Raw genomic sequence first — 22,919 nt, 5'->3', positions numbered from 1 at the left:
GACAAGGATGAACGCCAATTTCCAAGATGGCGGCGGAGGGAGGAGGGAAGGAGATGAACGAAATTAAAACTCAATTCACCACACGAGAAGGCGTCTACAAACTCCTCACTCACTCCGAATACAGCCGCCCGAACAGGGTGCCTTTCAACTCGCAGGGCTCCAATCCCGTCAAGGTCTCCTTCGTCAATGTAAACGACCAGTCTGGCAACGGCGACAGGATCTGTTTCAATGTGGGCCGGGAACTGTACTTTTATATCTACAAAGGCGTGAGAAAGGTAAACAATATCGACTGGAGCGACGAAGCCCGCGCTGTCCTGGAGCAGCCCATTGATTTGGCGTCTTGAAACGTGTTGCACCGTGGCTGTCAACTCTCTCAGCTTCTGTCATTGAAGTGCGCAGATTGTCAAGACAAGGCCATGTAGCAGACCAAGCTAAGTTAGGAGCTAATTAGCATTCTTAGCTAACATCGCCACAGTTGTTGTTTTTGTCACAATGGGACGTGTGCGCTACAGAATCGTCCAGTTCTTTGAGTTCTCAGTCTGCGACAAGTTGTGACATGAGATTTTCCAGTCAGCTGGGCATCGTGTGAAAAGGCTTGTCGTGTCATGTCTTTAAGATGCGTTTGTTTATCCTCGGTCTTTACATGGTAAACCTTTAGGCTATGCGAGTGACAAGTTGTCAACAGTGCTCACCAGAAGTGTCAACTTCAGTGTTCCTGTTACAGAAGTGTTCACAATGTAGGCTGTTGTCGTGGAAGTGAGGAGTGTTTGCTGTTTGTGATGTAATAATGTGTATACTTTACTGTCAGGGTTTGGATGTGATGCAGTGTGATCCACTATGTGATTTGTACACAGTGATGATGTCACTGCAGCAAGCCCTGTGAGGTGCTGTTTAGCAGGAATGGTGACAGGGGCAGTGGTGATCATACTGATGATGATGTGGTTGTCCCTGAGGCAGACACACAATACAGAAGCCTAGGAGGGGTAGAGGGGGGAGACTGCTATTCTTTGAGATACAATCTTACCAAATAGTAGAAACCATGAGCATAATTAGCAAGGATTTTCCATGACCTGGAGTCAAGTCAGCCGAAGACATGGTTGACAGAGTATTTTATTATGAAGTGATCATATTCAAAGAAAATATATACCAGTTTACACAAGCAAATGTAAGCTTTAAAAGGCAGAATTGGTGTGCAGTAATGTTTTGAATGCTGATAATCACCAGACTGTGACTTTAGTTTTGATGTATATTATGTCATACTATTTTGTTACCTTTTGGTACCTGACAGTATGAACTGTGTGGAGCAAACACTTCACAGTTAGTCTGTTATTCATTCTTACACACACACAAACACACACTGCAAAGCACTGGCCTGACCACTGGGATTAATTTAGAGTTCAGTGTATTACTTATACACACTTCAAAATGTGGACAGGAGATGCTAGGGGTTGAACTGCCAGTGCTGTGATTAATGGAAAACCCATTTTACTTGAGCCACCCCATACAAACATAAAAAAAAAGAAAAGACCTTTCTGAGGAAGTGCTGAACTAATCACTCAGTTAACTAACTAATTGGAGGTGAATGAGACTGAAAGTGTGATATTAGATTTTAGTGTGTTTACCTCTAATTCTGATATTATATTAATATATATTAATATACTAATTCTGATATATTAAAATCATTTCCCCCACTGAGTTGACCTACAGAATGTAACTGTTGTACATGCAGCCAGTAGTCAGTTTGTGTTTTAATTACTGTGATTTAATTACTGCTGTGTGGATTTTCATTGAGCAGCTGAACTTCTCTGGCAATATGCCATTCATTCCTAACCAAAGTGGACAGAGAAAACCAAGATTTTTATACCCTTCACTCTTTAGATCAATCTTTGAGCCGTCTTGCTTGTTGTTAGGACACTGTTATGAAATGATTTTTCTTAATGAAGTCTGAAGATTGTGTAAAAATACTTTGATAGTCAATAACTCAAACTTCATTGTAGCACTTTTGTGTGAAATGTTGAAGTACCACTGATCTTTGTTTTATTTAGAGCTGTGTCACTCTGACAACACTGACACCTTTTGACACCTTTTGAAAGTTACATCCCATAAGCTTTTTAATGCTCTGAAAGAGACCACAGACTTACAGCGAGAAAGCATAAAGCTGTCCCAAAAAACAAATTTGCATTGGTCCAGTGACAGATAATTTCCTCGCAGGTTAGCGAGTTCTACTGATTTTTCTGTCAGGATTCAAACATATAAATCAAATCCTGTTGTATGCCATTGATAAGTGCATGTACCCTCAGCCACCTGTTGTCGGAAGACCTAAACCTTAAAGTATTTATTAAATAATACATTATATATGGTGCTCTACTCCAAATATTATAATAGTCAATTGATTACAGAACAATATATACAGCTCCCTCGCTTCACTTTGTGTCAAACAAACCTCCCCAAGTCAGTGAAGGTTGTGAGAGGCCACTGAGCCCAGTCCCAGCATGTGCACACAGCGCACCCTGAATGACAGACACAGAGAGGGCCAGTAAAGAAACAGACGGGGACGGTAAAAACTATGTGGATTTTTTGACAGTGCACATACCCACCAGTGAGGTGGTATTTCTCCCATTGCTCCGGATGGCCAGTCCGATAACCACAGAAGGGTGTGTTGTCAGTGTGTTTGGAGAGAGAGAGAGACAGGGAGGAGCTGCACACAGCTCTACAATGAAATCATTTGAAATAGTAAAAAGATTCAGTCAGTGGTGATATTGTGACAGGGCAGCACAAATAAATCAATGTATGGGAAATACTAATGCTAATTTCTAGGCTTGGTGTTCTTTACTGTGACTGAAATATAAATGGAGTGCGTGCCAGTCTTCCTGTTTGAGAAATCTGTGGAGAAAAAAATACTTTCATGCTTTAAAATGTACCCATCTGTGTGTATCTGTTCCCCTTCTAGGCTGCTGATCTTAGTAAGCCCATAGACAAGAGGATATACAAAGGAACGCAGCCCACATGTCATGATTTCAACCCACTCACAGCTACAGCAGAGAGCGTCTCCCTGCTGGTGGGCTTCTCAGCTGGTCAAGTGCAGCTCATAGATCCAATAAAGAAGGAAACCAGCAAACTTTTCAATGAAGAGGTGGGTTCCAGTTTGCATTGTTTTGAAGACACTCTACTTTACATAACTTGTTTGTCCTATATATTATTTAATCTTAGTTGCATTATGTTTTGGTTAGGCCATAGAAACCACGACTATTACATCAATGCAGTAACTAGCTGACCCATATCTCTCTCTCTCTCTCTCTCTCTCTCTCTGTTTTTTCTGGTCTCTTTGTTTGTCAACCCCCTCCCCAGAGACTTATAGACAAGTCGAGAGTAACGTGTGTACGATGGGTTCCTGGTTCAGAGAGCCTGTTCCTGGTGGCTCACTCCAGTGGCAGTATGTACTTGTACAATGTGGAAAACACCTGTGGCACCACAGCACCGCACTATCAGCTCCTTAAACAGGGTGAGAACTATGCTGTGCACACTTGCAAGAGCAAGTCAGCTCGTAACCCATTGCTACGCTGGACAGTGGGTGAAGGGTCCCTTAATGAGTTTGCCTTCTCCCCCGATGGCAAGTTTCTGGCCTGTGCGAGCCAGGATGGCTTCCTGCGGGTATTTGGCTTTGACGCTGCAGAGCTCCATGGAACAATGAAGAGCTACTTCGGTGGCTTACTGTGTGTGTGCTGGAGCCCAGATGGACGATATATTGTGGCAGGAGGGGAGGACGACCTGGTGACGGTGTGGTCATTTTCAGACTGCAGAGTGATCGCACGGGGGCATGGTCACAAATCATGGGTGAGTGTGGTGGCGTTCGACCACTGTACCACCAGTGTGGAGGATGGTGACCCACCTGCTGAGTTCAGCGGCAGTGATGAGGACTTCCATGAGCAGATTCACTTTGGTGCAGGCAGAGACAGAGCTAACAGTGCCCATTCTCGGCTTTCAAAGAGAAACTCTACGGACAGTCGGCCTGTTAGTGTAACCTACAGATTTGGCTCAGTGGGCCAGGATACTCAGCTGTGTCTGTGGGACCTTACAGAGGACATTCTCTTCCCTCACCTCCCATTGTCCCGCACTAGGACTCACACCAATGTAATGAGTGCCACAAGCCCTCCAGCCACTGGACAAACTACTACTACTGTATCCACCACCACCACTAATCCCAGTGGCACCAATGGTAAAGACAATGTGAGCAATAGTAGCTCCAGTGGTAATCCAGCTAACTCCCTCCCCAGCACCCTGCCTCGGTCCAATAGCTTGCCACACTCCTCCAACCCAGCAGGGGGCAGCACCCCCAACAGCCACACCGGCAACAGCAGCTCCAGCAAGGGCAACAGTATCATTGACAGTGCTTTCATTGCAACCGGAGTCAGCAAGTTTGCAACGCTGTCGTTACACGACTCGCGCAAGGAGCGCCACGAGAAGGACCACAAACGAAACCACAGCATGGGTCACATTAGCAGCAAGAGCAGTGACAAGCTCAACCAGCTTAGCTCATCACGGACGGCAAAAGCTGATGCAGCTAAGACTCTGGGCACTACGCTGTGCCCGCGCATGGATGAAGTGCCACTGCTCGAGCCGCTGGTGTGCAAGAAGATTGCTCACGAGAGACTCACTGTGTTAATCTTCCTTGAGGACTGTCTGGTAACAGCCTGTCAGGAGGGTTTCGTTTGCACATGGGCTAGGCCTGGGAAAGTGGTGAGTGACAGGCCTTTCGAGGATACTGTCATGTGACACCTCGTAACTCACATTGCTTCTAGTACTGCCATTTTCTAGCTGCATTCAGAGGCTGTTGAAGCCACTGTGTGCAGCCAAGGGTTTTGGTTCATTTCATGCCAGATTTATACTAAACCCTCGGCATTTAGATGATTACAGTACTAGCACTTCCTCCGACAGTAAACCTCATGGCCTCGCTGTTCTGCCTCTTTTATTGCTTTCACATTACACTGTTGTTTGTTATCAATGTGTGTTATCTGTTTCTCCACAGGGATTGCTATCATCTCAAAACAACCCAGCCAACTCCCCCAGTGGAACAGTAGTATAGCCCCAGTGCTGGTGCTGCTAATGACAGCTCCATGCAACAGAGACGGGGATGACCAAGGCCAAGGCCCTGCAGCGCTTCTTCTCACACACTGTCGCACATCACATGACCTCCAGTGTCACCTTCATACTCATCACTACAACTACCCAGAATGCTCTCTTTTGTGTTGCTGCTCATGCTTAGATAACCGATGTTGGCCAAGCCAGGGTTAGAAACTTGACCCCTTTTTGTCGGGGGGTGAAAAGGGTGCTATTGGAAGTAAGAGGGCAAGCTTTAAATCATCCAAGAGGTTTACAGGAAGGGTTGACTGCCTCACTGTTACATTCATGGTCATATCAAGTCACGTCTAGTCTGAAAATAACAAACTCTTGTACCCAATCCTTTGTGCCTGTAGTTCTTCAAAGACTAGACACGGTGTAAGCATTGTGATATTGCCTCAACCTGACCTTTTGTGTGAGTTAAATTCGGTCATATTTTCTCTATTTTGTTTCTTCTAATGTAGTCACAGGAAAAGGGAATCAGATGAGGGATTGTTTCAGAGCAGCAGTATTGCCCCAATGCCACGTCTCTTTCATTTTTTACCTCCTGGGCGATCCCTTGTGCAGTCACATTCCCTTAACACCTGCTCAAGAGAGACTGGAGCTTTTTACTTTCTTTACAAATATGTCAATCTGAGGTATCACACTTAAAAGTGAATTTTGCACAGATTTCCTTTCATTCTTGTTTTCTTGTTTTTTCCCATTTCGAGTTCATGACGGTGGAACACAAGCAAAATATTTTTGAAGACAGCTTTGGAAGCACTTGGGGAAATGGCGTGTTATTGCCTACTGTCTCAACGCTGGACGCTGCAATCATAGTTTTTATATGGAAAAAAAATTGTTTGCACTTAATAGTTTGTTAGAGGAGAATGGCTTTACATTTTTGGAGTGTGTAAGGACTCCTTGACAAGGTTGAAATATAAATAGAATTAAAAACCTTTGTATCTATTGAACATTTATTTTAATATTGTTTCAGATTAAACGGGCTCTGTATTATATGTAAATATTGTACTACAATGATTGATTTATGGGTGAAATGATCATTATTGCATTAGTTGAAAGATCCTCATTTCGGAAAATAGTGATATTTCTAATACAGAAAATCTATACCTAATATTAAAATGAATCTTGAATATGCAGGTGAAAATGTTTCTTTTCTGTTGTACATAAAGAGAATTCAGGTGTATTTTTTATTAATGAAACGTTTGGTATAGGAGATCTATGAAATCCTCTATGATATCTAACAGGTAGTGCTGAATGCTAGCTAGCCTGTCGCTGCAGATTCTTTTTTCAACATAGGCAGGTAGGCGCAGACGCAGCGGTCTAATTCAGCCATCTCTCCAAGCTCAGGTAAACCACAGGAAGACTAACGCTGGCATAGTTCCCCCTCGCCCGTTAGCACTAGTCCCATCCATGAACATGCGTGTGAATTCACTTTAACTAACAAATAAGACTGACAATTATGTTTTGCAGACAGGGCTGAAATCTGTGACTCCTGTTATTGTGAGTAATAATCACTGAACTGATGCTGAACTTGTGAACAAACTTCTGACACTGTGTTGAATACCAACTGACTAATGTCAGCACTTGATGGTGGTGTGCGTGCTTGAGGTGCGGGTGTTTTTCAAGCACCCACAAAGGAAGAGTGAAGATTTTAACAGTGGGAGCCTTTTCCTCCATGTGACGCCTATTAAAACAGCTTTGACAGACTTTGTGCTCCATTTGTGTTCATTTTTGAAGCGTCTTTTCAGTACTCACCACATGAAAACATGTCTCAATGTAACATGTGATTGTGATAATTCATTAGTTGGGAAAATAACCTGGGGGGCAGGGGGCAGGTTCTACACACAACATGAAATTATAACTGTAGGTGATGACACCCAGACACTGACTCCTATCACACCACCAGCAGGCACACATTAGGGTGACACTTCCATTAACATTTAGCCAGCCACTGAATGCTGGTGTCACATTAGAATTGAGGAAAAAAAATGCCTCAGTAGAAACTACTGATATGGATTCAAGATATAGCTGTCATACTTGGTTCAGCTATAACATGATCATCATTACAAGGACTTGTGGGCTTGAAAACTACATCCCTACTGCTGATCCACCCAATGACAAAGCTTCCAAAGACATTATATAGTATATTCTTCGTCACTTCAGGTCTCTGTCATCTTGTTTCATTGCATTTTTTTCAGTGGAATGCCGTCTCACCATTCTCAATTGAGAGGTGCTGTCTGCCCAGGGGCTCCCTGCTCCCTTGGGCTCTGCCTGTTACGTCATCCATGCATGACAATATGTGTGAACATGGAAGATCAGTCAGAACTGGTTATAAATGTACATATCACAGTGTGTTCGTGCAGTTCAGCTAGTGTTAGTGCAGGGAAACAAGTCACTATGATAACCACATTGGTTTTTGTTGTTGTTGCTTATCCAACAATAGGTGTTAGCAAAGTTATTCACAGGTGTCTTCGGTTCTTGGCTAATAAGACCTCCACTGCATGTTGGAAGTTACATGAGGTATTAAACCAAAGACCCTGCAGCCCCCATACACACAGGTGTTTCCACTGGTGGTTGATTAGACCTCCGTTCAAGTTGAAGTTGGTGGAATAATAATAATAATAACAATAATAATAATAATAAATGTAATAAAGATATATTTGAATAATAAAGGTAATAAGTGGGGGTGTTCCATGAGCATGAGCTATTAAAGGTGACAGCTGCAGCTGTATACAATGCACACTCGATGTTGTGTATATGTATTTTTTCACATGCTCCACCTGTAATGTGGGCCCATAACCAATAAGTAATGGAACTTACTTTCATTATCAAAGCTTTTGTAAATGTTTGAGGTCCAATAGAACTTCAAGGATAAAATTTAACATATTCACATGACACTAAAGTGAGCAGGAACAGCCACTGGCCTAGATTCTGACTTTGTTGGTTGATACTCTGCTCCACACAAATGTGTCTCCTACTTCTACCCTTTCCACTAGGAAATGGTGTAGTGTTCCTTGGTGTTCCGGTTGGCCAGTGAGGGGCAGTGTTGCTCAGACAAATGAGAGCTTGGGAATTCTTCATAACTGTTCCTGTGAACTTGCATTTGATAACAGCTATCACTTGATCAAACGGGGAAAACATTGTCTATATATGTATCCTGTTTTCTCTGTCTCTCTGTCTCTCTCTCTCTCTCTGTTCCTTTACAAATGTATTCCTACAACTTCAGCCTACTTCATATATACTTTATACTCCAAGTGGGGAATAAAATTGCTCCTCCATAATTTATGAGTCACTTTTAGAAGAAACAAGAGCACTCACAGCCATTAAACCAGCACCAAGTGGCATTGGTATGTGTGTGTGTGTGTGTGGGCGCTGGGGGGGGGGGGGGGGGGGGGTGGCAGGCTGGAGAGGCCTGATCATCCTGTCAGGGTGTCACTCACCACATGACAATGACAGGCTCTGACTGACTGTCTGATCTCCCCTGGGCTGCTATGTTGAGCAGATAACAGACAGGTTTGGTGCTTAGAGAGATGTCTTACATAAGAACCTGACACTGACTATAATACGCAACATATGCTCCTATGCCGTTCTCTAAACTACATTTTGTCAACCATCTTTATCTGTTTTACAAACCCAACCAGCCACCCTTTCATCTCAGCAGCCATTTGAACAGCAATCAAAACACTGTGGCATACATTAAGAGCTTAGAGCATTTATCTTGCATCCTCAGGGAAATACTGTGGGTCCCACTTGATAGGAATTCAATAGATTGAGGAGAGTCCCATTGGTTCTGTGAGGTACTGCTTTACTCATCTTCTGAGTGTGACGCAATTCCCTCGTCTGCATGCCCGCATATATTGACCCAGACTTTTGTTTACCTAGCAATGTGTGCAACAGCTATGAATGATTAATATAGTCTCTCAGAGCTATAAGCCTAAAGAATGAGCAACATTCGATGTGTTGCAAAGACTTGACAGTGTAAGATAAAGGACAGGGAAAATGAATAGGCCTACATACAATAAGTTTGCAAAATGACGTGCACATTTTAGTTATGTCAGTGATGGATTTCCTCTCAACAAATAGCACTTGTCCAATTATGGAAATGATCAAATTAACCTAGTTTTTCAATAAAAACTTGCACGGGGATGTTTACTCAGCTCATTGTTGAGACCAGAAGTGAGATCAAAAATAAAGCAATGACTTGTGTTAGCAACTAGCAACAATAACTACGGTGTTAAACTAAATTAAACACTGAAATTCAAGCCTAACCTTATTTAAATTGGCTGTATTGGCAAATTGGGAAGCTCGGGCGTCAGTGTATTGGTCACTTACGACCCAGCACCTTGCACATTAAAAAACTTGTGAATATAACACTGACCTTTAAGTTGACATTGCAAAACCAATACAATGAGCTGAAAGGCACTAAAATAGATCTGAGGGGAACTGCAGGGTTAGGTGATATTTCTCTGTGGGTTTATCATCACTACGAGCGACAGTTTTCACATTACATGTAGTCATTTGATCCATTGATAATAAAAAATGAATAGCTGCTCTCACACAAAGTTAGTCACATCCAGGTTGCTGGAAAAATGTTGCAGCAGCTGTTGTGTATTTTATTATGTAATCAAGCCATCATTGTAACTCCACTTATGGCCTGAAAAATTCAAAACTACTTAAGTCACTGCCAAGTCATGCTTCAGAATTTACTTCCAATGAAAAATTTATTTTGACTGCACGCTCCAGTAGCTTATTATTCCAGTCCTGTGGCACATCACAAGTCATTCATTATATTTCAATTGTAACAGACAATTCAGCCTAGCTGTTAGATTAAAATAGTGTCTATATTTCTTTGTCTAATATTGAATTTATTACTGACATTGAATTTGTGATTTAATGCTTCAGTTTTGTTTGCTTTATCTGTTTCATTGGTCAGTCTGTCCTGTTTCTGACTGTTAGCATAAAAATGTACAAATAATATATAATAATAGTACAAATAACTGGCCCATCAAAAGATTTCATGGACAACTTAAGTGTGTTTTTCTTTCTCATTCTTGCTCTCAAACATTAAGCAAAGCTAAAGACTAGCTTTCAATGGCAACAACACATTACAGTTTCAAAGGCTCCAGCATCAGTTAACCATTAGTCACCAAGAATCAAGAGCACAGTGCCACTTCCTCCTATTCTCAATTCTATTCTAAGCCGTGTCCCTTGAGGTGCGGGCCCAATTACTGGGCCTCCACCATGGGAGCAGCTGCACAATTTGCCAATCACATGACCTCAGCACAGCAGTCCCTGCATCACGTCTTCACACTGCATTAGGAATTTAAGTTCACAAATAGGAAAGAAAGTGGGGCTTCTTACCCTGCAGAGACTCTGTTTGTCATAGAGGAAGCTTTGTTAAGCTTCATCAGTGTAACTCAGTCGTGAACATTTGTCTTAGTGAACAGCTATGCTCAGGATATATGCCTTACATTACGCATGTCATATTTAATTCATGCAATGTTTAGGAATTTTATGTTGAGAGCAGGGTCTTAGAAAGGCCTCCAGCAGTCTGCCAGAGGATGTATTTAATATGAACTGTATGGGGAGCCCAGTCAGCAATAACTTTGCAGTTATTCAGGATTCTGAACAGTGTGCAGAACCAATTGTTAAACACTGCCAGAGGGGTGGGTGGGGGGGGGATCAATGCAGCTTCAGAGAAGCCATCGAGCTCCAGCCTTAGCGGAAACCATCGATACTGAGCTGTGGTCTAAGCACTTAAAATGTAAATGCATCTTCAATATCAACAACACAGCAGAAGGAGTTGCATTAGTGTCTTGGGAGTGTTGTGTGTGTTGTGTGCATTTATCTGTGAAATCTAAATCTCTGCACAGAGATACAGTGGCCTGATTAGGTATATATGTAAAATACTTAACTGGACAGTGATGCACTGCAACAAAATAAAACACCTGCCCTGCACTGATCCTGTACTCCTGTAAAACATGGCTTCATCTGAAACACTGCAGTTTCGTCCATGTGCCCTATCATGCAAGTGTCACTGGTATGTTTATTGATGCTCTGCACCTTTCTGCAGTCACAGGAGTAACGAGACTCTTGGCGTGCTCTAAAAACCTGTTGAAGATAAGCTAAGTGGGAGATTATTTAAATGGAACAAGGTGTCTCAAAGGATCTCTTTTGATCTCAGCAAATCTATGTGATATAAATAACTTCAAATTAATTATGCATGCACAGTGGGATTGCAAAGTCCACAGATTCACCAAATTTATGACTGCCCCAATGAGCACTTGCCCGCTCTTTCCAACTAACCACCATTTGGAGATGTTCTACATTTTTGGTAACTTAAAGTAACCACACATATTTTTAATCTGAAAGCCTTGTTAGAGAAAACACAACAATATATTGTTTAGTATATTATTGTTAATTACAACTTACAAAACAACGTAGACTTGCCAGGAATCACTTAAATAAATCATTGTAAAGACATATTTCTGTTAAAGAAGCCAAAAATCCAACATTCGTCTTTATTTGGAACAGTCCAATAAAACAGGCAATATGAAGAATAGTCCATAAAGATTTACTTTTAAAAGGCTTTTTTTCTTTATAGAGGATGCAAAAGAGACAATAATATATAATAGTAGCAATTAAGGTCACTGTAATCGAACATAACTCTTGCAGAGTTCATGATCCCTGATATCTCCCCAGCCCCCGTTTTTCACATGCGGGGCCACCCCTCCGACTCCATTGGCTGGCAGTCTCTTTGCTATCAGGAGGTTCTTTGGGAACAGCTGGTTCCCGCTGCTCTGTAGGATGTTTTCTATCTTGGTTTTCTGGCTGATCGGCATGCAAGAAGCTTTTTTGTGGTGCATGCCACAGTCTCCGGCGTGGAAAATCCGTGGCGCCTCACTCACCATGACCTTCCAGTAGGACGGCAGGCAGGACACAGTCAGATGTTGTAAGGACCAGTCCCAGTTGTAGTCGTCATAAGTGCAGAATGTGTCGGTGCACTGAATAAGCTTCTGGTATGTCTCTCTACTCAGAGCCATCCCCATGTTGTGCTCAGTTGACTTCCAGGCCTTCACCTCTACCTTATTTGCTTTGCTGGAGTAGCCAATGTGGCTGTAGCTCCCCAGCGAGAGGATGTCACAGTCTGTGCACTGCTCCCTTTTGAGAGCTGACATCAGCTTTAAGAGATGGATAAAGTCTGGAGACAAGTAGTGGTCCTCCTCGATCAACAGAACCAAACCCTTATGGTCCTTCAGAACCCGGACCCTGTCCCATACAAAGTGCAGCTTCCACCACCAGTGGTGCTTGGTCTGGGAGAACTTGGCCTCACGGTAGTGGCCAAATGAGTCAGGGTACTCTGCGTTAATGCATCCCAACTTTAAGGCTTCTTTTTTGGAAATGTCTCTCGGGCAGTCCCTAGGGTCATTTCCAGGGAACTCCTGGGGGTACAGCTGAATGCTGAAGGGGAAGAAAATCTGAAGGACTTGACAGAAGTCAACAGAGGCCACCACTTTATTTATCTCAGGAGACCAGTAGTCATGGCTGAATATCAGCAGTATGCTCTCCACACCCCTGACCTTCCGCAAACTGTCCACTAATAGCTTAAGGTAGTCTGGTCGGTTATGGACCTGAACCACCACAACCAGATCGTCCTTCTGTCGCGAGTTCTTAAACTTCTCCTCATTTCTTATTGTCTGGTCAAAATTTAGCTGGAAGACGATGCCACGGTAGACTAAAGTGGTGTTATCTACCTCCGGCTTGGGTATCTTCTCTTTATCCTTTGCTTTTTCTGGATGTGTGTCATTTGCTTGTATAACAGGAGGTGGAACAGGTGCCCGGCTGACTGCAGGTGTAGCTTGCACCTGGATATGGTTATTGATGCTGCTACTGCTACTGCTAATGCTGCTGCTTCTCCTCACTGCCTCCACTTCCTTGGGGAATGATCCACTGTCGTTCTTTTTTTGCCTTCCGCTGCTCCAGAAAGCTAGGCCACAGATGACAACCACCAGAGTCAGTATCACCACCTTCCTCTTGTAGATTCGGAATCTCATGATAGGGGGTCAGCCTCTTGCGAAGGGAGAGAAGTTGATTGTAGAATAACAAAAAGCACAGGTTTGCAGTTGTGATGGTGTGCTTTGCACTGGGAGCAAGCCTGATTAAAAAGAAGCTGTAATGAGGCTAATTGTTGGCAAAATGAACTGTCGCTGTAAACATGGATCCCACTGGAATGTCATTGGTGGTGGATGAATATTCCATAAGGCATGACGGGTGCTGGGAGGCAGCAGTGTTGCAGTGTGCATGAACCACCTGAATGAAAAATAAACCAGGAAATAAACTTAGAGCTGAGCAACATGGTTAAAATCATTATCAAAGTTTTAAGAGGAATATTTTCCAAATAGGCAGCATATCACAATATGGTAAATACATGCAAAAATCAAATAGAAAGTAAACTGATATTCATGGAAATGACCCGTTTTGCATATCAAATGAGACCAACCGTTGTATGTATAAAAAGTTGTGGAGTATGAGTTTGACACTTTATTTTTCAGCAGCAGTTTGATAAAAATAATCTTAACTCCAGATCCACTCAATAGCTCAGCATATCATATAATATATAAAGTAGATTGCATGTTGACAAATGAGCCAACTCCATGACAACTGAACAAACTCAGTTGTGAAATGAAGACCATGAGATGCGGTTACAAGCAAACTATTGGTCCTAAAGTTAAGAATATTATATCAAACTGCTGCCCCCGAGGTCAAGATTTACCTTTTACTCTCACATTTTATGCATATAAAGGGTATGGACTCATGTAATGTACATTGTGCAACACCAAGTGGTTTTTTTTTTTTTTGGTTGTTTTTTTCCATTTTAATTAAACATACCATGCTCTGAGTCATTAATTTGAAGAACAGAAGTTTGTAGGATGATAACATCATTAGATCATTGAAATTTGAAAGCTGTAATCATCCACCCTTAGTGGAAGCACATTTACAATAAAAGCTAATTTAATTTCACATAACAAACCAATGGTTTCTAGAAGAGGCATCATTAAAACTTAAGACTTTTTTCTGCATAAGTCGCTCTGCTTAACTGCACTGTAAATACTGATTAGTCCTTTCTGCACAGGCATGCTGAACAAACCATCTTTTATTTATTTTTTTATTAAATCAGTGGTCTCCCTGACTTCCTTTCTGACCACATTCATCGGTCTCCTTTATGTCTGGAGACTCTTCAGCTTAATGGTCATAGTGTGGCACTAACAATGCCTGGGATAGGCATTTGACACCAACTGAACTTAAAAATATTAGTGGATACCTTCCTGGTTGCTGCTATAAAACTCAACAAAGAAAATCAAATGTTACCAGTAAACATTTACTTTCAGGCAATAATATTCGATTTAGACTTCAAACAGTTTATAACAAGCGGATTAGATGGCAAAGCTATCTAATCTATGTATTTCATACCTTTGCATTATGCCTCTTCACAGGGTTTCCATACATTTGCAGCTTCCACATCAAGTGAAAGGTTTTTTTCTGCAGCTGTTTTAACCCACTGTATTTATTGTACTGCTAACAAACCCGCTTTATTCTGCCAGTGCCTGTATCCATCGTGTGCCTTTGCTCGTATAAACATGCAACGTTTCACTTGAAGCCTAGCACGGTTAGTTTTTCTGCCCTGAACTGGCCGCTGTCAGGCACACGGAGCCAGCCTCGGCTTTCATCGATTTTAATACGGATGCCGCCGCCGTCACGTCGCCGACCGATGTGAAACACTCCCGAAGCGACCGTAAACAACAACTGTCGTCGTTTCGGTCACAGTGTTTTAATGTTAACGAGCATCCAGAGAAATGCTAACCGTGAGTTAGCTTCAGCTAGCAACTTACAAGCTCCCCGTCCGCACCGAGCCTCGCCAACAACAGCGTCCATGGCGAGCCTTCACAACCACATTCACACCAGTTACCTAACACCGGGGAGGCCGTGCGGTCCTTTCAGCGACAAACATCAAGACGGTGGGGTCCCATTCTCCTCCATACCGCCCAGCAGGATGCATGGAAACGCAACTACCAGCTAGCTGTAGAGATCCCAAATACGGAACCACTGCCTGCCCCTGTCGCTGTCCCACAATGCACTGGTCCAGCGGGGGGCACCCGAGGCACCCGACATATCATCATATGTCCCTGATGCTGAGAGCCTGCCTGCTTCATAGCTTTACTGTGCCTTCAAGTAACCCACAAGTCCATGCCAAGGCTTAATATACACATTTATACATTTGATTAGAAAATCCACCCTAAAACAAAAAAATAGCTGACACTGTGTTTTCCCAGTGCTTCTCGTCAGTACACACAAACAACTGTTTCTCTCAGATGGAAAACAGAGCATAGTACTTACCATGGTTTTATTCAGCGCTGTTTTACTTATATATATATATATATATATATATCAGAATCAGAATCAGAATCAGAATCAGTTTTATTGCCAAGTATGCTTTCACATACAAGGAATTTTTTCTGGTGATTGGTGCAATTGATCAGCAACAGTGGGGCTCTCTAGCCTTGTTGATGAGGCTAATAGCAGATGGGAAGAAGCTATTTTTGTGGCGAGAGGTTTTGGTCCTGAAGGACCGCAGCCTCCTGCCAGAGGGGAGTGTCTCAAAGAGTATATATATATATATATAGTTAAACTGCCATGGGTGCTGTCACAGTGACCTAAGGCTTTATTCATTGTCCATGGAGCAGCTCCAGGTGTTGCCTTATTCATTCCCAGCAGTGGTTTTTAGGCTGCTTTTGATGCACATAAAGTTTGTTGGTGCGATAACTTGATAACAACAATATAGATAGAATATTTATATTTAGATATTTTTATCTATATAGGTAAATGACAGAAATGCTCTACTCCAATTTCTATCATGGCACACACAAATTAGTCAAAAATTGGATTTTGCCAGGACAATTTCAGATATTATAATGTACATCAACATATGTCCAAATGTGCTGCTTCTTCTACTTCTAGACACTGCTTTACAAAAAAACATTTTATTTTATATATAAATTAAAATAATTATTTAATCTCGATTTAAAAAACAAATATAATTTTGTATTAAATTATAAATTGTAAATAGGGCCAACACTATGTTCTGTTCATTATAAAACAGAAATTACCAGAATGACCAACTAGCTACATATTTAATTAAACTCATCTCATCTATCCTAATATTCAATCCATCTGGAAATTAACTGTTCACTGAAGCACAAAATGCTGTCTTTAAAATCAATGATTGCCCAATTAATTTGTCAAAAAACAAGCCAGTCACACTGTGTTCAAATTAGGTCTAATAAAAATCCTGCAGTTCCTCTTCCTGAAATGCTTTATGTTTATTCAGTTAATCAAATGTTGATAGTACCAGCTACAGTAAGAGTCCTAAATTGATTTGAAACGCCTCCACTCATCGTGTATCCCACAAACCCCAACCCGCAGTGTTCACCTGTCCTTCCCGCCGCCTGCTGCAGCTCTCTCCGCCGCTAGGAGGCGCAACATCCAACCTCCACAACCGGAAGCACCGCCGGCCCGACGCTTCTTTGGCGCATGCGCGGCCTTCTTTCTTCCTTTCCGACACTCGAGCGAAAGAGACAAGATGGGCCACCAGCAGCTCTACTGGAGTCACCCCAGAAAATTCGGTCAGGGATCCAGATCCTGGTCAGTCCTGCCTTGAATGTGTAAATTATCGACACTTGAGCTGAAACGAGTCGGTTTCGATGCGTTCGTGGCCGCCGCTGGTTGATATTTTATCAGCAGTCGCGCACCGCATGGGAGCGGACCGCGAGCTAACATGGCGGATGTGCCTCTCTAACTTAACAGCGCTGCAGTTGCGTTCAGTCAGCCGCTCACTGTTCTTGAAAGGAAAAACTGTTCGTGTTTAATGTTCAGAAATCCCACTACACACTCACATGCGATTTCTGGAGGTTGCTAAAGACTTGACAGTTTTAGCTCTACAGTGAATGTGTGTTAAGCTAAGCTAATGTTAGCCGTGATGCTCAGAGAAAGGCTTCCCTATGGTAACCGGCGCTGAGTGTGTGCGAACTTCCGCACCAGTAACCTTATGAATGAATGGTAGCTTCAGTCATATTTACTCATTCATGTCAATAACCAAAGTAACCTTTATTTCCTTCTAATTCCAGCCGGGTATGCTCGAACAGACATGGTCTGATCCGTAAATACGGGCTCAACATGTGCCGCCAGTGCTTCAGGCAGTACGCTAAAGACATCGGCTTCGTCAAGGCAAGTACTCGTGTTTATGTTAATGCAGATCATTTGTGTTTATATATTATATTTGACCACATATCACACCGGAGTGCTAGTAAAGGCATAGCCTAGTGTGGCGTAAAGACTCATTGTAAACAGTGAAGCACTTCACAACTTGAGCACTGATGTCGTTCTTATTTGTTTAAACCTGCACTTTAAACACCTTATTCCCAGAAAATTGGCTCTTAATGAGCAGTTTTGCAGCACATATTTGCAGGACTTAATCATCCTGGATGAGTACTGCACTCATGGTTTAGTTATCAGTTAATCTGGCTTTTAAGTCTAAAGAATTTGGAACAATAATGCTGACAGTCTCCTCAACCTTAACTAACGACTTGATTTTATTCTTTTCACACAGCTGGACTAGATGTCTTGCGCTGACACATCCTCAGATGGTGATCTCTGGAAGGCCGGCCAAGATGGGATAATTCAGCACTGCAAATAAATGTGTTTTTTTGTCCACGTTAATTGTTTTGTGTGTTTTTATTTATGCCTTGTTTCTTATGCATAATGCTTGGTTGTGTTACTTAGTAATATGCAAGGAAGATGAGAATTGAAAACAAAGATGGGAAGATCACCCACAAGACACTGGTAAATGAGGAACTGTCATTCCATTTCCAAGACTTTTAATACACCAAGGACTTAAGTATCTGTACACAACAATTTAAGAAACAATTGTACCACAACTCTGTCAAATACTTTATCTCTCACAACTGGTTAAAAATAGATTCACAGTTGTTCTCACATAATGTTTTCTGGACTGTTGAGAAGATTTAGAGCTTAGGAACCCATGGTACATAAAACTTAAACTCATCCCCTGGAAGGAACAAACTGGATGCTACTTAAACTTTCAAATTACAGTCCACTTATAACCCAAGATATGCTGTAAATATATTCATGAAAGCTACATTTTTGTTTATGCTGTTGATTCAAGTGTCTTTTATATAAATGTAACAGAGATACCCGTCACTATGGTAAAACACAGTTTATAGCCAGTTAATGTCCTTGAGCAATAAAAAAAAAAAAAAACTTGCAGTCTGAACAAAAACGTAATTTAATGAGGGTGGTTATTGCAGGCCTGTTGGCGTAGCATCACATCTTAAAAGTGTCTTTGTTGCCAAATTACTGGAAAGCAACTGGCACCTCATTTTTATGTATTGTAACTAGACATCATTTGCAGATAAGAAGTAGGGAGGCACCAGTATGTCAGTTTAATATAAAGAGATGGATAAGAAAAGCAAAAGACACATTTGATCCAATGTAACAGTGTAGAAGAGGCAGCCCTCAGTCATACATACCCAGTGAAACCAGGCCACACAGCTGGATGCCATATATATCAGATGGAAGCTCAAATTAGATTCTGTAGTTTGTGATCAAAGATATTAATCTTTAAAGGGACATTTGCTGAGCTATTTAGCAAGAAATGAAGTAGAGCAACTGATCATTTAGGATCTAGCCTACATCACAATAAACAGCAGAGCAGTAAAGAGTAATTGATCTTTGGCAGTTGCAAAGATTAATTTCTAAGTCGGCAAGCATTCACATGAAACAACATGCCCCTCTCACATCCAAGAGTTGGTAACACGCTGAGGTATTGGTCTTGTTCAAAATTAATGAAATCTGATTGGTCCCCTGTAGTGTGGCTAATAGAGTACTTCCTTGTGACTTTGGTTACCAAACTTTAAATATTGAGTAAGCTCAGCTCCAGCAGCAGCAGCGAAGCACCTTGGCAGGTGGCATTCTGTACAGATCCATATATAGACTTTGGCCAGGATTTACTGGAGCAATTCTTTTTTTAATGTCCTCTGGCTTTAAGGCAGAAGGTTAAGTGTGGAGCACTAGGTGGCAGCAACACTTCACATTCATGATTCAAGGCCAGCGACAATGAAAAGCGTTACACAATAGAGCTTACAATTGGTATTTCTGCATTCATCATATGTAGATAACCATCCCTTTTACCCATTCTCTTCGAACAGTTCTAAAGCCTAATTTAAGGTTTTATTTGCCTCTTAGTGTAGTAATAGAGATTTGAGACAGGCTGATGAAGAGAATCTTTTCTAGACAGGTTGAAAGAGCGCTGAAAATATTTTACTAAGGTAGATATGCTGTTCCTTTGATTTTTGAGAAATTCATTTGAAACCATGCCAGATCTACGGTTTATATTTAGATCACGCCTCGCACTTTGATGACTTATCAACTGGAGGTTTGGCATTGGCCCTATTTAATCCGAGGCAACAAATAAATTATGTTTGGCAAAGTCCTGTTTATTATAAATAACAGATCTCTTTGTCCTCAGCAGGGTCAAGATAAATCATCAATGATCCTATTTGGGTAATTGGAATGTGGTTAAAAAAAAAAAAAAAAAAAAAAAAGGTGGGATTAGAGCGAAATGAAGGTTACATGAACAAACCTGCAATTTGAGCATGATAACATGCTGTAAGAAAACAATGAGTTGCATGAAAAGAAATGGAAGTGTGCAAAATGGGACCAGTAGAAGCTTTCATAATGAGACAGAAAAACGAATGTATGTACAAAATAAGCAGATGCAGTAGCAGTGAAATATACACATACACTCTGATGACATAAAAGATAAAAATTAGATGACATGCACTGCAGGACGTACTTCACAGTTTCGATCGAACACATTAAGAAATCCATAATGTGAGCAGTCAGGTATCATTATGCCATAAAAAGCTACAAATGGAAGCACATTATGCGCAGAGCAGCCCGCAAGGATGCAGCATGTCTATGTACATCAAATATGTCTGTGTTGCATTGTATAAGCAATAACTCATATGCATAAAGGCGAGCTTGTGGAGTGTGTGTGAGCGGCAGTCTGCATTAACACAGGCTGACAGTAGCAGGAGCTGTTTGGACAGAGGGAGCTGAACACACAAGTGCTCCATGTTGCATCAGTCCAGTATGGGGGCGGTTGGAAGGTGTTGTCTTTGATGTTCAGTTCAGTTTCATTTTTTTCCCCCCACCAGTGTATTAATGCTGTTGTTATTCAGCCTCCTCAGTACGCCACAGCCAAGACAGGATATGTTGAAAAGTTTGTGTCATCCAACCAGAGTCTTCTCTGACATTAGGCCAGTTTGCTTGGACCTCTCATGTAACACTGCATTCCACCACGTTATAATAAGAGAGCCACATATCAATTTTCCTGAAGGGTACATACCTGGCCATCATTAATAAACACAGAAGGTCATTTAAAAACACTTTCAAAGACTTTTCTAATCACTGGAATGAAAAGTCTTTGAAGTCATAATCGCATTTGCTAATTCCACTCGCTGGACTTGACATATGCACCTTTTGTAAAACATAATCAAAAGAAGAAACACATTTTGCATGACGGCGTAAAACTTTTTGGCCACATGGGGGCAGAGGAACTCCACAACTGGCAGACAGATACACAGCTCTGACATATTATCACCTCATAAAGCAGTAATGGCTTAGGTGTGAGCAAACACTTGCCTTTTTACACATCTAGCTGTCGTGTCGCAACATATTTATCTAGAGTTATGTTTCCCACCACTTCATGTAAGTTTAATATACAGCAGTTTATTTGCCTCTGGCATGAGAAAATATATCTGCATTTAGCTATTAAACATTCAACTGTTTTTTTCAGCAGTGTCACTAACTTTGTTAGTTTGGTCTTTTAGTTTAGTTTATGTGAGCTTGTTTTCTGGGAGCAGCTGCCAGCTGTTGGAAACCATGTTAAAAGTGTACTCCAGATTATACTGTAGTGTTGCATTTCAATAAGACTGGTGGAGGCTAATTAAAGCAGCAGAGGCTGAGATATTCTCATTTCAGTATTTAGTATGATTTAAGTACCAAAAACTGGGCCCTATAATTCCCATAATGCTGAGATACGCTGATGCCATCATCAACAAACGTAATGGCCATAAAACCAAAACAATGAGCTGAAAGAGAATAAAATGCTCAGTGAAACTGCATTAACCACGTGGGTACATCACTGTGAACAAATATTTCACATTCTACATTCTTCTCTTGATTTGCAAAAGTATTGCTTTGTGTAGATTTCAAATATTCGAACACAGATATGGGCATATTTGAGGGAAAAAAAAAAAAAAACTCAAAACATTTATTGATGATTGCATCTCTGCCAACAGTGGGTGCATGTGTGTCACTGTGAGGATACCTGCTGCTGCTCTGAAAGCAGACCGTTTGTTGGGATTGTCTGTAACACAGGAGCACTCCCATTTTATTATCCCTGAGTGACAACTACGCTGCAGTGGTGATGTACATGCGGGGAAAATCAATTCTGCTGGTTCTGAGAGACTGTGTGTGCAACCATGTGTGGATGTCAAGCTTGTACATGCTCCCTTATAAATAAATTACTGTGTACACACTTAACATTGAAAGTAAATCTGAATAAAACACTAGTCCGAGCAAATCAATGGCTGGGGACCCAAGGATTGGCTGCCGGGCACATCACGGAGGTCTCCCGTCCATCTCCAAGATTACAGGGAACATAAGTGAACTGAAAATGTTGCAGCGCACTGTTGGCATGGAAACATTCCTGTGAGTTTACCTGCTTTCAATTGTTAGACCGAGAGGCACTTCTTGCTACAAGGTTCCTCAAAAGGGCTGTGAACAAACACACAGTTCATTCATGCTCTCCTTCAATTTCGACTGAGTGCAATCGGTGCTGAATGAGCGATGGTGAAAAAAAAAAAAGAAAGGAAAGAAACACACAATAAAATAAAAAAAAAAAACATGCTGCAGCTGGGAACAGAAAGAACAAATAGAAAGATTAATTGGGGAAAAAAATGAGCAACAGTAAATGCGGGAGCAGTTTATTCTCGCTGTGAAATTATGCAGTGACTATGAGGCTGTGGTGTAAGCAGCTCTAAGTACTGATAATTACTGGATTTTTTGTTCATGATACCCTAATTTTCTTTGGGCAGTAGTAACTCCGATGCTTTAGAAAATCCTAAATAATCCATTTATTCCTTTTAGTAGAAAACAGTGATATCCATATCCACAAACATCGCCACACTACAGTGTTGTCTAAAACATCTCCCCCTGTTTCAGTGCATTCCCTTGAGAAGTGAGCTGTGCACTACACTGAGCTTTATTGCGGTCCAGCACGGCGCTCCTGGCTGACTCAGTTGTTCCACTCAAACAGCGGCTAATTCTCAAACCACCACGGGATAAGCATTCTCCTGCTGCAAAGCCTCAATTTAGGTCCAGATGACTTTAGCAAACATTAATTTCTCTAAAGATTCCAAGGGAGATTATGGAAGCTGAGAACTGCTTTAGCAATGCAAATGATACAGACTTTATTCACTCACAGTCAACGGTGTGGTCCATATTGCGCCACAGAGAAATATACAGTCTATCTGTCTTCGGGCTAATGGCACATGAAATGATAAAATGTCAGCACCATCGGCCTCTCAGGAGAGACTCCTCGCCAAAGTAAAAGCATTCGACTCTTTCATGGCTGATATGTGGCAGCAGGGAGGGCG

General features: G+C 41.7%; 3 protein-coding genes across 5 annotated transcripts; 2 read left to right on the top strand and 1 right to left on the bottom strand.

Moving 5' to 3' along the window:
• wdr20b (WD repeat domain 20b) lies at window positions 1-6,828 on the top strand. The gene is made up of 4 exons (XM_071478871.1): window positions 1-275; window positions 2,951-3,133; window positions 3,349-4,737; window positions 5,027-6,828. Exons 1-4 carry the CDS (start codon window positions 27-29, stop codon window positions 5,081-5,083), a joined length of 1,878 nt encoding a protein of 625 aa, XP_071334972.1. The 5' UTR covers window positions 1-26; the 3' UTR covers window positions 5,084-6,828.
• A 4,800-nt stretch (window positions 6,829-11,628) lies between these two features.
• Window positions 11,629-15,268, bottom strand: mgat2 (alpha-1,6-mannosyl-glycoprotein 2-beta-N-acetylglucosaminyltransferase). Of its 3 annotated transcripts, none has more exons than XM_071478869.1 (2): window positions 15,012-15,268; window positions 11,629-13,431 (listed from the first exon to the last, which is right to left on the bottom strand). In XM_071478869.1, exon 2 carries the CDS (start codon window positions 13,173-13,175, stop codon window positions 11,769-11,771), a length of 1,407 nt encoding a protein of 468 aa, XP_071334970.1. In that variant the 5' UTR covers window positions 13,176-13,431; window positions 15,012-15,268; the 3' UTR covers window positions 11,629-11,768. The 3 variants fall into 3 exon arrangements, with proteins under 3 accessions (XP_071334970.1, XP_071334969.1, XP_071334971.1); XM_071478868.1 differs by having other exon boundaries at window positions 15,089-15,268; XM_071478870.1 differs by lacking the exon at window positions 15,012-15,268 and adding an exon at window positions 14,593-14,979.
• Window positions 15,269-16,662: 1,394 nt separating this feature from the next.
• On the top strand, window positions 16,663-17,891 carry rps29 (ribosomal protein S29). The gene is made up of 3 exons (XM_071478867.1): window positions 16,663-16,821; window positions 17,304-17,403; window positions 17,786-17,891. The coding sequence occupies exons 1-3, from the start codon at window positions 16,760-16,762 to the stop codon at window positions 17,792-17,794; spliced, it is 171 nt and encodes a 56-aa protein (XP_071334968.1). The 5' UTR covers window positions 16,663-16,759; the 3' UTR covers window positions 17,795-17,891.
• Window positions 17,892-22,919: the final 5,028 nt, after the last annotated feature.

Source organism: Trachinotus anak, unplaced genomic scaffold (genome assembly GCF_046630095.1).
Source record: "Trachinotus anak isolate AG129_WGS33_773 ecotype Australia unplaced genomic scaffold, CSIRO_AGI_Tana_v1 ptg000005l, whole genome shotgun sequence".
In the NCBI taxonomy this organism is placed as follows: Eukaryota; Metazoa; Chordata; class Actinopteri; order Carangiformes; family Carangidae; genus Trachinotus; species Trachinotus anak.
This window is presented reverse-complemented; position numbering and strand designations above follow the sequence as displayed.